The sequence below is a fragment of the Battus philenor genome, unplaced genomic scaffold, assembly GCF_028537555.1.
Source record: "Battus philenor isolate CCGP_79_NKW_IND1 unplaced genomic scaffold, ilBatPhil1.0.hap1 SCAF_19, whole genome shotgun sequence".
Classification (NCBI taxonomy): Eukaryota; Metazoa; Arthropoda; class Insecta; order Lepidoptera; family Papilionidae; genus Battus; species Battus philenor.
The window spans coordinates 12,019,511-12,036,411 of NW_027181681.1; the positions used below are offsets into that span (position 1 = coordinate 12,019,511).

General features: G+C 37.7%; 2 protein-coding genes across 2 annotated transcripts in view; both read right to left on the bottom strand.

Annotated features, from left to right (window-relative positions):
* The window catches only part of LOC137921729 (fatty acid synthase-like), a 58,674-nt gene extending 48,016 nt beyond the window's left edge, over positions 1-10,658 (bottom strand). The window contains exons 1-3 of the mRNA XM_068764543.1: positions 10,638-10,658; positions 1,395-1,577; positions 24-207 (exon numbers count right to left, since the gene is read on the bottom strand). Coding sequence (XP_068620644.1) covers positions 24-207; positions 1,395-1,577; positions 10,638-10,658 — 388 coding nt within the window. The remainder of the gene's footprint in view (positions 1-23; positions 208-1,394; positions 1,578-10,637) is intronic.
* A 1,928-nt stretch (positions 10,659-12,586) lies between these two features.
* Positions 12,587-16,901, bottom strand: part of LOC137921730 (O-acyltransferase like protein-like) — a 28,849-nt gene continuing 24,534 nt past the window's right edge. Inside the window, exons 10-13 of the mRNA XM_068764544.1 lie at positions 16,264-16,414; positions 14,528-14,711; positions 13,559-13,701; positions 12,587-12,802 (exon numbers count right to left, since the gene is read on the bottom strand). Coding sequence (XP_068620645.1) covers positions 12,587-12,802; positions 13,559-13,701; positions 14,528-14,711; positions 16,264-16,414 — 694 coding nt within the window. The remainder of the gene's footprint in view (positions 12,803-13,558; positions 13,702-14,527; positions 14,712-16,263; positions 16,415-16,901) is intronic.

Sequence of the window (16,901 nt, forward strand, 5' to 3'; positions counted from 1 at the left end):
TCTCCTCATTTCGATTCACTCACCTGAATCATAAATAGCTGCATACGCATTTTCAATCAATTTTTTACACATCGGTTCAAACGACAACGCCTGCTTGTACACGACCATAAAGAATTGAGCGTCAAATTTATCAGCGCCTGATATTTTTCCAATATATCTCGGTACTTCATTGTTTCCTGGCGAACTGACTTCTACTACCATGTTCACCTGTAGTTGACACAAACAGAGGTACAATAAACATAGAGGTAACATTACCAACTGATCTCCTAAGAACACAAAGTTAAAAATAAGGCTATCATCATGTCTCCTTTTTTATGACAGACTAGTATCGTTGTCAGTTGATACAGGGTGATTGTTTATAGATGTAAAAACTATAAATACATTAATTGAGTAATTTGGTGGTGGCGGTTATGTGATTCGCATTGTTTGCCGCATACGCATTTATCAGCGGGCTGGCGGGCGGTGCATTTTATTGCACGACTACCACTGCATGTGCGGAAGTGGCTAAATATTGGTCCTTTTCTTACTTAAGATGGACTTTCGCGTGGTAACGCCTGATTCCATTAAATGTATAAATACATTCATTCATATCATCCGATAGACGCCCATTAAAAAGTTTGTAGAGATCGCCACGATGTCAGATCTTGCACTGCTCGCATCCAACCTCCTGCAACCTTCACTATGCCGTTGCACTACATAGTGGGTGTTTATTTTGAATCATAAAAAATAATTTAAAGTTTTTTTTTAAATAGTCTCTTGGTTATATATGTTGCAACCCATAAAATTATTATCAAAAGGAATAGGCAATGGTGAAAAATATATGAATATAATCTAATATGTAAAATTCTCGTGTCACGGTGTTCGAACTTGAACTCCTCTGAAACGGCTTGACTGATTTTTACCAAATTTAATATGCGTATTCAGTAGGTCTGAGAATCGGCTACTATCTATTTTCTTCTATACCCCTAAGTGATAAAGGTTGTTCACACTTAATTTTTTTTTTTAACGAAATTTTTTGTTTTTATTTTTTTAAGATACAGCATACAAGAATAGATACAATCATAAATTTTCACCCCTCTACGATCAACCCTTATTTTTTATTTGTAAATTAAAATATCGATTTTTTTTTTTTTGCAAAACGTTTGCGGGATCAGCTAGTAATATATACGATTGGTGCCGAAAGGTTTTCTAGTGGCGAGGCGGTAGACGTGGCATGAACAGGTCCCCGTCTAAGTGGACTAATCATATAGTTACTAATATCGAAATAAGTTGCTGAATTCTGGCAGCAAAAGACCAAGATATTTGAGGGAAACCTATGCCTTGCAGTAGGCGTCTGCCTGATATGATGATAATACGGTGATGTTGAGTGATGAACAGTCAGGAACCCTTCTTACCTTGTTATACAGATTCTCCATGAACTCGTTGACATTATCTGAACTCGGAAAATGTCCTGATATTCCGCTAATAACGACTTCATCTCCTGTCAGGGAAGTGTCCGAATTTTCTCCTTTATTATGCATTTTTATCGCGAATAATCGATCGATAAAAAAATGTAACCGCGTGCAACGCGAATACACCTTTTATATGATTTATTTTAATTTCATTTTAATAATGTTCTGTAACATTTTTGCTAATTATGTTAATGTATAAACATTCTTTTAACATCATTCTACAGCCTTTAAATTCTAATGTATTATAGTGATATTTTAATCATATATTTCTATAATATATTATTATTTATTTAAACCCCTTTTATATATAACAGTGAATTTAAGTCCGAAATCATTCTCTCCCAGTTAACAGTTTAGGCGGTGCAAAAGATAAGTGAAACAAGTTAATATCATAAAACACGAAAAGTATAATCAAGTTAAAAAGGAAAATAATCACATATAAACAACCTTATATAAACATACTAATGGCTACTACTTAAAATAAATACATATAACATAACGTATACAATATTATTAAACACTATTTATATAAATATAATAAATAATAAAATCCAACTACAATACCCAAAGAGACAATCTAATTTCGGCTTCGTAGAGCGTTATCTCTGTCGCACACGTCACATAGGCAATGTGAGACAGAGGTAATGCTCTATGATTGTCTCTTTCCAAAGGTCGATGTGCAATATTTATAGCCGGGTACTCTATTTTTCCATTATTATTATTATTACGTATTCTCTCTTACACCATTGATATTTAGTAGCATTTATCATACATTATTTGAGATTATGATGAGTTATATATTCAGCTCTTTCAAGCGTTTACCTAAAACCAAACATCCTGTAGATTTCAAGTTCTCTAAACAAAAGGAAGTGCCGGATTAAGTTCAAGTTCAATTGTTGCTTATTTTACAGAAACTATTAAACATTACGTAATATCTTTAAGACGTGATATTAGGAACAATGATTTACCACACATGATATCGGAACCAAGTTTACTGATTTAATAATTGGGTGGGTCTTAATTTAAAATAGATTTTATAGCTAATCATTATTTAAGAACTGCACTCTCTTTTATGTCTCTCATCTCCATACAAAGGCTGTCTGGTAGAGATCGCCTCGTGCGATAATACCGCCTCTATCATATAAATTGTTTCTTCTATTTTCATATATTTGCTGTGTATGGTTTACAAAAAAAATGTTAATAAATATATAATAAAAAATATGCTTGACAATTTTGAAATATTTAATTTGATATTATAGAATAACCCGTTATCAAAATTAAACGCCTATTATAAAGTTTAACCAACTCCGATTGTCGTTGTGTACAACAAATGATTATTGTATGTTAATTATAATATAATTGTTTATATTTAAAAACAATCCAATAAATTAAATTGCATACATGTTTTATTTTAATCAGGTTTTGCTGTTGTAGGCTTTAAAATTATTGGAACTATATTTACGAAACTTTGCAGAAATTAGATTAGATTATATATACACATATATATATATGGTGTGGTTATATATGTAAGGTTCCAAAAGTGGACATGTTCAGCTAAGCAGGAAGTCAGATAAGACAAATGCCTAGTGTGACTAGGTGTTCATATGAAGAAAGGAATAAAAAATCGATATTTAAGATGCTCATCAAACATCTAGCGCCATCTAGTGTGGAATATGGAAACTTCAAATGTACTAACATTCTTTGATATTATAGTCTTTTAATACTGACACAATAATCATCATCAACAATCAGAGGCAAAGGTCTAAATCCAATGTGATCACGGTCTCTCACTTCCACAATAGTTCACGAGGAGGGCTATGCAACGATTTTTTTACGAGATCCAACAAGGAAATAACACATTAAGAGAACATAATGGGTACGTAAAGCCCTGAAAAGATATTCCATAGCGCCTGAAAGTTCTAGTCTGCTAAGTTATTCGAATATGCTGGGTGGAAAATACTTTCAACTGGTCCAGTTGTGAATTTATGTTAGAGGCTTAGGCGATAGAGTAACCTTACAATAGGTCAGAGTCCCCAAACTTTTTTGTGTCGTAGACCCCTTGCCATGTTTTTTCGTGTTGGGTAGACCCCCTACTTACCTGATATTGATTTCCTGTAAATTTCTAACGTTAGTGAAGTTAAGTGTTAAAAACTTAAAATAAAACACATGTTAATTTATACATTTATTGGTTGAATTTAAATTAAAACTACTCCAAATAAAATTTTGTATCTGTTACTAAAATATACGTAACATTAAATAAACGCGAGACTGCGACTCTCAGGTTTTTAAAAGTTCAAAATGTATTGCGACCATAAAGCGAATACCAACATCCTAAAACTTACACAATTTACTTATATGAATATACTTATATGAATTACTTATATAGATACTTTAATGAATAATGTAAATGTTTTGATATTATAAGATAGTATGATGTAAGTAAATAGGTACTATCAGTGTATTTGTTGAGATCCTCTATCGTTGGACCCCCATTTTCATTTCATGGACCCCCAAATTTTTTTTTCGCTGACGTAGACCCCTTGCAGGTTGTTATAGACCCCTAGAGGTCGATATAGACCACTTTGGGAATCACTGCATTAGGTGAAAGGATGATGCTGATGGAAGTATAGTAGAATAAATACTGATGAACGCCTTAACTATATCGCAGTTCCCCTACTAGGTTAACCGACAAAAGAAGAGGGGAATGGTATGAAAACGAATTAAAAAAGATAAAGAAACCAAACATCAATATATTTTTAAGCAATAGCTTTCTGTGAGGGATTTTTCTCGACATTTCATGTAATCCGACCTGTCGGATCTCTTGCCTCAAATAGAGAGGAAGTGAATACGGTTCTCGGGGCTGACTCCACTTCCTATCTAACCCAATATTAATTAATCCGTCGGACCACAGGGCAATTGTGTTCAATCTGAAGTTTGAGAGGTCCCAAGGCACGGACGTCAAGCGGACCACACGGCAGTACACTACCCGTAGGGCAGACTGGGGCGAGTTCCATCGAACTGTCGCTCGGCTGCTATCGGATCGCTGTCTGACGCCTACCGAGGTGAATCAGATCACCGAAAAGGGGGCGTTGGACAGCACGGTCGGTCGGTATGTGGAAACCGTGAGGGACGCTTGCGAGTTGGTCCTGCCGAAGGTCTCCAAGCGGAAGAGGACGGAATTGCCCTGGTGGTCCGAACAGCTCTCTCTCCTCAAGGCGGATGTCTTGAGGAAGAAGAGAAGGATCAGGGCCGCGAGGCCGGCTCGTAAGGAGCTGGTCTGGCGCGAGTACTGCGACGCGAAGGAGGCATACCGCCTTGAGGCGAGGCGCGCTCAGACCCATAGCTGGAAGCGTTTCTGTGAGAGACAGGATCGCGAGACCATGTGGGACGGGATCCACCGTGTGATGCGTCGCACGGAGGTGAGGCGAGAGGACGTCCCCCTCGTCCAGTCAGGTAAAGTGCTGGACGCAGCGGGATCAGCCAGGTTGCTGGCGGAGGTTTTCTTCCCGGAGGACGACCCCGGGAAGGACAATGCGGACCACAGAACTGTAAGAGCTAAAGCCGATGAAGTCAATTCGGGGGACCATGATGGAACATGCGACCCCCCGTTTACGATGGAGGAGCTCCGATGGTCCGTATCGACCTTCAACGCCAAGAAGGCACCTGGCTCTGACGGACTCACCGCGGACATCTGCCGTGCGGCCGTCGCCGTGGACCCCGTTCTGTACCTCGCGCTCTCCAACCGGTGTCTCGCGCTTTCCCACTTCCCCACGAGATGGAAGGAGGCAGTGGTCGTAGCGTTGCGGAAGCCGGACAAGGAGGACTACACGCACCCGAAATCCTACAGGCCCATCGGACTCTTGCCGATTCTCGGCAAGGTCCTTGAGAAAATGATGGTCCGTAGGATCCGGTGGTACACTGCACCGTATATCAGTAGCCACCAATACGGCTTCATGCCGCAGAGGTGTACCGAAGACTCCCTGTATGACCTGATCCAGCATCTGCGAACCCGGCTGAAGGAGAAGGAGATCGCAGTGCTGGTATCATTGGACATAGAGGGAGCCTTCGATAACGCCTGGTGGCCTGCTATACGGTGCAGACTGGCAGAGACTCGCTGCCCCGCGAATCTGCGGCGTCTTGTTGACAGCTATTTTAGCGATCGCAAGGTGTCCGTACGGTACGCGGGGGCAGAGTGGGCCAGAGAGACCACCAAGGGGTGCGTGCAGGGATCCGTAGGCGGCCCAACCTTCTGGACCCTCCTCATCAACCCTCTCCTGGAGGAGGTGGCAAAGACCGGGACACACTGCCAGGCGTTCGCAGATGACGTCGTGCTGGTCTTCTCGGGGCAGAAGGCCCAGGACATCTCGAGTCGGGCCAACGCCGTTCTCGCCCATGTTCATGAGTGGGGGGTCAGGAACAAGCTGAGGTTCGCACCACACAAAACCAAGGTGATGGTGCTAACCAACAAGCTAAAGTTCGACTACCCATTACTGAGCATGGGAGGTGAGCCGCTTGGCCGGACTGGGGAGGTCCGGATACTAGGCCTCACAGTTGACGATAGGCTCACGTTCAACAGTCACGTGAAGAACGTGAGCAAGAAGGCACAGGGCCTCTATCGTCAGCTGTGCAGGGCTGCGAAGGTATCTTGGGGTCTGAACTCGGAGGTGATCAGAACGATGTATCTGGCGGTGCTGGAGCCGACGATTTTGTATGCAGCGAGTGCATGGGCGCCGGCGGCTAGGAAGCTGCTGGTCCGCAGGCAGTTGGGCGCGGTCCAGCGGGGCTTCGCGCAGAAGATCGCGAGGACCCACAGGACCGCGTCCCTGCACTCGGCCCTTATACTTGCCGGGTTGCTTCCCCTGGACCTTCGGGTCCAAGAAGCAGCCCGCTTATTTGAAATAAGAAAGGGTCATTCCCGGCAGGTGGTAAAGGACCGAGACCTGGAGGTACCGGTCAGCTACCTGAGACTACCACACCCGTCTGGTCAAGTTGGTGTGGAGTTCTCCTGTCTGGGGGAAAGTGCGGAGGAAGTCCGACTTGCCACCGCGGCTGCCGATCTGGTAATTTATACCGACGGCAGCCGCATAGAGGATAAGGTGGGTGCGGCGTTCTGCGTCAAGCGGGGCGCCGTAGAGTCATACACAAAGAAACTCAAGTTGGGCAACTTCTGCACCGTATACCAGGCAGAGCTGCTGGCTCTAGCTGAGGCAACAGGGTACGCGGCCGGCGAGTCGGCGCAAGTCTGCGCCGTACTGAGCGACTCGCGGTCCGCTCTCGAAACTGTCGCAAGATCGGACACCCTCCATCCCTTAGCGTTAAGAGTGAAGGAGAATGTGATGAAAGTGAGAGAAAAAGGGAAGGATGTAAGGTTGTATTGGGTGAAAGCGCACGCGGGGATGGAGGGGAACGAGAGGGCGGACCAGCTTGCCAAGGAAGCGGCCCTGAAGAGTAAAAGACGACCAGAATATGAGAGATGCCCTGTTTCATTCGTCAAGCGGCAACTGAGACAGGAGTCGCTCGACGAATGGAACAGGAGGTATGTAGAAGGAACGACGGCTTCGGTAACGAGGATGTTTTTCCCGGACGCCGCCTCAGCTTACCGCGTGCTCCGCAGCATCGAGGTGGACGCGGTCTCGGCCCAGCTCTTCACGGGGCACGGGGGGTTCTCTGAGTACCTTTATAGGTTTAAGCTCAAGGAGGACCCCTCGTGCTTCTGTGAACCGGGCGTGGGCCAGACCGTGATCCACCTTGTGGCCCGGTGTCCCGCATTCGGGGGACTCCGGTACGACTTCGAGTGCCGGTCTGGCGTGCAAATCAGGGAGGACTCGATTGCCTCCCTGATAGGCGGGGAATTCAAAAGTTCATTCTTAACCCTCTGTAAAGAAATAGTCAAAAAAGCTACAAGCATTAACAAAACGCAAACATAATAAACAAATAGAAAATAGAAAATAAAGTGACAAAATGAAACATAAACCTGTGATAAATGAAAAATAATTATAGAGTAAGAAATTTATTGTAAAATATTAATAAATTGTTATTATTGTAAAATAAAAAAGGTAACATAAAAACATAAAATGGAATTAGTAATAAGAAAAGAGGAAAGAATGAAAGTTGAATAGAGCAAATGAGAAAGAAAGATGAATTGTTGAATGAAAGATAGAAAACAGACTGAAAGAAATGATAATGTAAAGAAAGAAAGACGAGTAAGAAAATAAAAACGTATGTGAAAAATATTGCTGAAAAGGTCCCTGTCCCAAAAATCAGATAGGGGTACGAGAGGCCCCCAATAGCGGGGGTCATAAAAAAAAAAAAAAAAAAAAAAAAAAAAAAAATATTAATTAATGTTGCTAATGAAGCTATGAAAGCTCAGAAATGAGCTGATGTTCATTCTTGACAAGCCTAAATCCTTCAGACGATCAAAGATAGATATCCTTATACCTTTCGCTATTTATACTGTAGCAAATTAAATTAAATACAATATAATGGAAAAAAAAAATTGATCAACTCAATAGTTATATCTATTGACAATGCTGGCCACTACAGCTAAAATACTTTTATGTAAAATCATTTTTACGCATTCCGTTTTCGAATTGAAATTCGAACGCCGATTTGAATTCGAACTCCATTAGTAATGTGGTCGCTACCGTTGTGTTACGGTGGTGTGAATTATAAATAATCTTTTTGCATATGTGAATACACCTTCTTCGACACATCTAACAGAGTAAGAAACTAATAGATGTCGGACTTTTACAATTATGGATACTGTGTCGGTCTACGAGGCGATGATTCAACATATTCTGGAGTTAAAACACTGAGACTGCGCTGTTCTTCTGTCGGGATATATTGATGAGAGTGTGCAGCCCGACAATAATATATCCAATTTGAAATATTATATTGTTTTGTCATTTGATGTATGTAATATATAATATATATCTTGCTGCAGATATTGAGATCTATGTATGTTTTTACACGAGTAAAAGTGTAATAAACATAGATAAATTTGTTCTTAGCGTTCGATCTTAGGTATGTTTGTTTTCATAATTGCATTGTGCTTCAATTATTATTATTTCTATTAACATTTCGAATTTAATTAAAACACAAAATGTTTTATATTTATTATAAAAAAAATAATATTTTATATACAGCAATTGTTATTGTTTAAAATATTCTTATTGTATTCAATTTATCCATTGTTATTTAACTGCGGTAAAAATAAAAATAATTAATAAGATTATTTCCATTGTTATTTAACTGTGGTAATTAAAAAAATATGATAATTCATTAATAAATTCATTGTTGAATTGTCATCGATATAATTGAAAATGTAATTTGCAATAATTTTAATCTATTTATAAATTTTATTGTATTATTATAACGAATGTAATTAATTCTAGCTCTATACATCTAAAATTGTTAAATTAAGATGCATAGTTATATGAAAAATGTAAAAAGTATATACCTATCCCTCGATTAGGTACTTGTTTTACACATTTTCGCTTTTATACTGTTTTCCAAATAAGTTTTTGTGTTGTTTTTATCGCACTCTACTAAATGCTACTGTGATTGAACACGTGCGCTGTGTACACATTTCACGGGGAATCCCGAGCTTATGTGCTGACTTGCTGCACACAAACACTGTGTCTGTATTTCTTCGCATAAAATTTAAGTTTTATCTACGGAGAATAGTATTTGAGTGAAAGTTTCACAGTTCCAGAAAGATTTAATTTTCCATATTCGTAAATTACAAGTGAGTGCATAATTTAGATTATTATAAATTAACGGCTGTGATTAAAGTAAAATTCAGAGGGAATTAATGAAGGAAATTTTGGAGGGAAATGATGATATTTTAACTTATCAATGCATTTTATTTTTATTTCTGTGTACAAATATTGAAAAAATCACAACTGTTAAATATCAAAATTATGCATTTTTTGCAAGCTTTTCGATTTACACGGTTTTGAGTTGAAAATTTTTAATTTTCAATTTACACTTTTTTTTCGGGAACGTATCTACCGTGTAAATCGGAAGATAGGTGTATTTATATATGTAACCCAGTGACTCCCAAAGTGGTCTGTATCGACCCCTAGGCGTCTATAACAACCTGCAAGGGGTCTACGTCAGCGAAAAAAAATTTTGGGGTCCATGAAATGAAAATGGGGGTCCACGATAGTGGATCTCAACACATACACCGATAGTACCTATTTACTTACATCATACTATCTTATAATATCAAAACATTTACATTATTTATAAAAGTACCTATAAAGTTAAAAAAATTATTATATATGTTTATAAAATTGTGTAAGTTGTAGGATCTTGGACATCATTAGCCGAGGAGATTTAAGATTAACTTTACAAAATTGACGCCAAATGTTGATAATGTATTATTAAAGCATCAGGTTCATCCTTCTCACTTAAAAATTTTGACTTATTGCATAAGTTATTTTATTTATAGTTTATTAAATGTTACTTATATTTACATAACAAATACGAAATTTTACTTTGAGTAGTTTTAATTTAAATTCAAGTAATAAATGTATAAATTAACATGGGTTTTTACTTTAAGTTTTTAACACTGAACTTCAAATCAATATCAGGTAAGTAGGGTGTCTACTCAACACGAAAAAACATAGCAAGGGGTCTACGACACAAAAAAGTTTGGGGACTCTGACCTATTGTAAGATTACTCTACCGCATACCATCTTATAATATCAAAACATTTACATTATTTATAAAAGTACCTGATGAAGTAAAAAAATTATTATATATGTTTATAAAATTGTGCAAGTTGTAGGATGTTGGTATTCGCTTTGTGGTCGCAATACATTTTGAACATACACTAAACTTCACTACAGTTAGAAATTTACAGGAAATCAATATCAGGTAAGTAGGGGGTCTGCCCAACACGGAAAAACATGGCAAGGGGTCTACGACACAAAAAAGTTTGGGGAATTCTGATGTAACCGATATATAAAGAATCAAGATCAATGACGTAGCTCGAAGAATTGCCCGTCTGATGTAGCAGGAGACGTTGCACATTGTCCATGCAATAACAACAACGATGGCCGTTAGGGCCGAAAGGTTCGAAGTTCGGAGTGGCGCCCATGAGTCGGTAGATGTTGCGTAGGTAGATCCCCCACATATAGACCGACGACATAGTTAAGATCAGGGGAAGTCCCTGGATACGTGCAGCATAACACCGGTCATTGTGACGATCTATGGATCAGGCCTATGCCTTCCATTGGGCGCCCATCGGCAGACATGCCGTCGTTAAAATAATCATTGTAAATTAATATCGAATAAATAAATGAAGTGAAATATAATATATGTTTCATTTATTTATTTTTTACATAGAACTGTACAACTTAAAAAAATCTGTGAAGTCCACGAGTATTTTTAAATATTTTTACTCACAAATTCTTTTATTTCATATTCTAACACGACTAGGATTTAATAGATTCAGGCGTTACTTTGCGGAAGTCCATCTTAAGTTAGAAAGGGACTAATGTATACTTTATTACTTCCGCTATACAGCAGTAGTCGTGCAAAGAAGTGCACCGCCCGGCAAACAATGTGAATAACACAACTACCGCCGTTAATTCACTCTACACGTGTTTCACCCCTCCACGGGGCATCCTCAGGAGTAATGTTACACCGACCAGTGCCAAACACCGAGTCAATTTATGGAGGATTTCTTACTCGCAATTACGTGACTATGATCTTTTTTATAATAATCTAGGAAAATATGACATCTCTCCTCTTCCAATAGTCTGAAGACGTTTCCCTCCTCTATTCTCTCCTGCAATAGGAACTGGCAGTCAATACGCTCCATGCAAAATATGGGACAACCGGTGATCAGGTCCGCTACAGTTTGGTCCTCCGCAGGTTCAAGAGGGACTCCTCTTAAAACCTATGCAAATACTCAGAGAATCGCCCCGGCAACATAAACATCTGGATCAGAACCGAATTCAGCTCTAATTGGAGAAGCATTGGGTATGATGAGAAGGCGTTCGGCAAAAGCATCCGCGTCACCGAAGCCGTCTTGCCTTTCACAGACGTAATAATTCATTTGCAAAGCGTGTCCAACTCTGTTGCTTGACGAATGAAACAGAGCATCTGCTAATATATTATAAAATCAATCGAATAGGTATTTACGGGTAATAATGTTGTCTGAAAGGAATTAAAAAAAATAAAACTTAATGTTTGTATGAGATAACTCAACCATATATTTAAAGTATCATAACGTCTTGGATCATTCAAAAGTTTCTTAAACTTAACCTAATTTATAACTAAATAATTATCTACCTATATACAAATATGTACAAATATTTAAATCAACTAAATTTTATTATGGTAATTTCGTGTATATTATGGCTATATTCAACATATATATTACAAAATTTCCTTTTTAACCACATTATCGAGTATCAATGTCTTACTTACTTACTCCTACTTACGGGCAACTGTGTGTTACAATTATATGAATAACAAAATATTCTAAATAAATTTTTGTGGTATGTTACATATGTTATATGTATTATATATATATATATATACATATACATAACTGAAATCACCACTATAGTGCCAAATGAATAAGAAACATTGAAAATCCCTTCACTAGTGTTGAGTGATTTGACGATACACATAACATACGATACATATAACATATGCATCGTACGTGTTTGTCTTTGATTTACCATGTATATATATATATATATATATATATATATATATATATATATGTGTGTGTGTATATATATATAATTCAATCTATTTTAATAACTAACATTGATTCTTCGGTATTAATTGCCGACTCATGGTTTATTTTATAGCTAAATCTAGACTACTGTTTGTATAAAATATACAATTTCTGATGGTTTGATGGGGCAATGTGCTGATGGCAATTTACCTAAACCTATTTCATAGATAGGTAAGTCAGGTCACAGAGGGAAATGAAATGTTCCCTAATCACTGCGTGCAACGCAACACCGATCATCATGACGATCTTGGAGAAGGCATATTCCTTACAGTGAGCGCCTATCAGCTGACAAAACAATAATATAGGTAGTAAAAATATTACATGACTCTCTGACTCGTAGAAGTTCAATCATCACCTTAAACTAACATACCGTTTAAACAACGCTCCGTCTTATATGTGCAACTAAGTCGAACTTCTGGTTGGTTGGCAACACGTCCTGTGGTGGGGGCAAAGTAGGAGGAGGTTGACGCTCCCTCATTTCGCTTCCAGTCACCGCTTTCCAAAGCTGTATCGCTGGCAGTTCCACCAGGAGGCAAAGTGGTACAGATATGACGTACGTTAATACTGATGAAGTTATAAGAACAGATATCTGTGAAAAGAAATATTATTATATGACCAGGTATACAAGAAACATCAGTTTTTATAACCCTCTTTTATTTCTCTACCGTTAAGTCAGAAATCCGTAATTACATTATAGTTAATGCTATTTTTATTCTCATTTATATTTAAAGTGTAGTCTCTTTGTGTCGACCACAAGTCGGAAGAGACAAGGGTCTCCACACTAAATGGACCACGAGAAATTCTAAGTCCCGAGAAGATCCTGATGATCTTTAAGAAAGACCTATACCAGTGATTCCCAAAGTGGTCTATATCGACCCCTAGAGGTCTATGACAACCTGCAAGGGGTCTACGGCAGCGAAAAAAAATTTGGGGGTCCATGAAATGAAAATGGGGGTCCACGATAGTGGATCTCAACAAATACACTGATAGTACCTATTTACTTACATCATACCATCTTATAATATCAAAACATTTACATTATTTATAAAAGTAACTATGAAGTAAAAAAAATATTATATATGTTTATAAAATTGTGTAAGTCGTAGGATGTTGGTATTCGCTTTGTAGTCGCAATACATTTTGAACATACACTAAACTTCACTACAGTTAGAAATTTACAGCAAATCAATGTCAGGTAAGTAGGGGGTCTACCCAACACGGAAAACATCGCAAGGGGTCTACGACACAAAAAAGTTTGGAGAACACTGACCTATACCTTTTACTGGAAGTAAGCCATCTGGTAGGTGATGTAATATTGATATATTTACAAAAAAGACTGGCTCACCATAGAAAGAATAGTCGGGTGACCAAGTTGCGTGTTTCCTGCAAGTGTCAGACGAAGAATGATGAAATGTATCACGTAAGCGCAGTACGACAGCCTCCCGAGGATGTGGAAACCTCGCCACTCCAGCAGATTACGTAACAGAGCTGTAAAAATTACAATAATATATCTTTACATTAATTATTCAAATACAACATGATATCATGTATCTATTGAATATATATTTAATTATTAAAAATTTTAACAAATTTTGTTAAGGTGGATTTAATGCCTTTAGGCATTCTGTACCAGTCAACCAAAGGCGATGCAGAGAAAATTACTAGGTAGGTGATCATATATAGTTAGTATAGTATGTTCGACTAACGTTGAGCAGTAGTATTTAATGAAACCAGGCGTTACCTTGCGAAAGTACATCCTAAGCAAGAAAAGAACCAATATTTAGCCACTTCCGCACATGCAGTGGTAGTCGTGCAACAAAGTGGACCGCCCGCCAGCCCGCTGATAAATGCGTATGCGGCAAACAATGCGAATTACACAACTACGACCGTTAAAACACTCAACACGTGTTTCACCCCTCCACGGAGCATCTTCAGGAGTTATGTTACACCAATTAGTGCCAAACACAAACAGTTTGATGCACGACTACCACTGCATGTGCGGAAGTGGCTAAATATTAGTCCTTTCCTTACTTGAGCAGTAATAGCCTAACGGTATAGAAGTGAGATTTGCGATCGCAGACTCCTTGAATGCAATTTTATACAATTAACACTTTGTGCTTTATTTATATAGGATTGTCACTGCTTGCAAACAAGTTCCATAGGATAGGCAGCAGCGTTCTCTTCGTACCATAATACCACACAGCGATCGCCAACTCGCCTGCCAAACCTGGCGATTGTGGTATAACCCCACATACATATATTCGGGGAAGCCTTTTCTCAAATAGCTTTTATATAAAAAATTAAAATAACTTACATTTACAACGACTGAAACAACCCAACATGAATATGTTGAAGAATATGGCAACCAGTGTTCTATCCAGCGCTGCGTAGACTGCTGCCACCCAATGCGGTGGGGGAGTATCTGATAGAAACACCACTCCCCCCATCACCACACCTCCGCCCAAAGTCAGGGACGCGTGGAACAGCAGGTTGAATAACTAAAGATCAGACAATTCATTTTAAAACACCTGAAGCATCTGATATTAGTATCAATATAGTATGATTTACATTTTATGACTTCATTCAAATTTCACTTTTTTTACTTTAGTTTAGATTGTAAAGTTATTTCCTCGCAATTTTTATAACGGTTGTTATATATTCAATTATTTTCTTGTATTTTTAAAATATTAAAAAAGTGTAAAACAATAGCAATGATTTCAATATATTAATTATAATAAAAAAGTATTAAAATTAGCCCCAGTTTTAATATGTAGTTTTTAGTCGGTTATATTTTTTAAATAAGTGTTGGTGGCAAAAGGATTTAAATTTGATTATGATATAAGGACCTATTATTTGCCAAAACTTTATTTAAATAATTGATTTCATTATTTTTCGAATTATTGTTAGTGTTTTGGAAAATGTCTCTAATCTATTGAAGTATAAATAATTTTGATTATTATAATTATTATATATCCATATATAATCACTTCTGTGAAGAATAGCTGTTAGAGATAGCGCCATCTATCGTGGAAGCCAAGACGAACCGGCCGTAAGTGAAGATAGCTACAAATCACGTGCTACGCGCGCGGTCTGTGACTAACTTCACTCCTTAGACTTTATCTATGTACCCTCATTGTTTCTACCAACATTCTACCTACGTAAGACGGTCAATACATGCGTTCCGTACATTTTTATTGTTAATAAACATTATAATTAAAGTTTAAATAACACAATTCATTGAAGTCGATCCCCAGCTGTTCAGCCACCTTCATGATAACTATCCCAGAGCTAAAAAAGGCTCTTCAGACCAGTTAAATATAAACTTGAATCAGATTGAACTAATGTTTAGAGACATCATTTACTTTAAAGTTACTGATTCCATATGCACACTGGTTTGAGTGAATCTAATATTTTGTGGCTACTATTATATTTTAATTCTCTACTTTCTCTTTTATTATTTTCAAGCGACACGGTAATAATGGAATAAGGAAAATTAATGATTAGTAATAAATAATTACAGACAGAAGCATTCTTCCATCATATTTTCTGTAAACGCTAATTGAAGTTTTAGCGCCAGATAGCCTAAGTGATAGTAAAATTGACTAGGTTGTGTCAAACAACCTAGTCTAGATACAAACAAACATAAAAAACAAATAGTTAAATTAGTATAAGTATTAGAAACATTATAAGATAAGAGAAATAAACTATGCGAAAGTAATGATAGATTATTTGACAAATAAAAGAAAGATGTAAATATAAAATTGTTAGGTGAAAAACTTATTTAGAAAAGTAATATCCCTGTATACCCAAAATAAGAGATATACGAGAGGCATGCAATTACAGGAGCAAATAAAAATTTAAAAAAATTAGGAACCTTTCGTCTCAATAGGACCATCGGAAAAATAAATAAATCATTATTATACCTATGACTTCTGGTCACAAGATGAACAATAGATCTTGTTAAATTCTTTGGAATACGTTGAATTCAGGCAGCTTAAACCCATATATAACCTTCAAACGTGTGTATAAGTTTCTTAAAACCATAATCACCTTATTTTCAGCTAAATTGATAGCGTTCGTTTGATTGTAGTGCAGAATAAAAGCTGTTGATACGCCGCAAAAATACCCAGCTAAGTTCATCCAGATCGGCAAGTACAATAACGGCAGGATTTTGGAGCCTCCGAACAAATTGCGAAGCAATCTGAAATACATAATAATTTACTTTACCAAAGCTAAGGTGTGATTAGATGCATCACCGTGGTATTTAACTTTAAATCTCATTAGCATTGCCACGGTCATTCGAGACATGAAAAGGGCTATACTGGGGCTTTCTGTGCTATATCAAATGAGGAGATACGTAGACCAAATAAAATCACCGGCACAGTCCAGCGAATATTCAGGTTGAAGTGGCACGCCACAGATGATTGTCGAGTCTTTAATCGCAGCATAGCATACAGCAGCATGGCAGCAGTTGTCTAAAGATACTTAATATACTATTGAAAATCTATCTAGTAGGTAGTTTTGAGAAGAAAAAAGGTTTTAATTCTGTTTTAAAAATAAAGGCATATTTGGCTGAATTAATAATTAAAAGAGCAATGGTAACCTAACGGTAGATGACTGGGAATTGCAATCATGACACAAGTTCGATTCTCGGAACACAATCTTATATAATTCATCTAATGGATTCA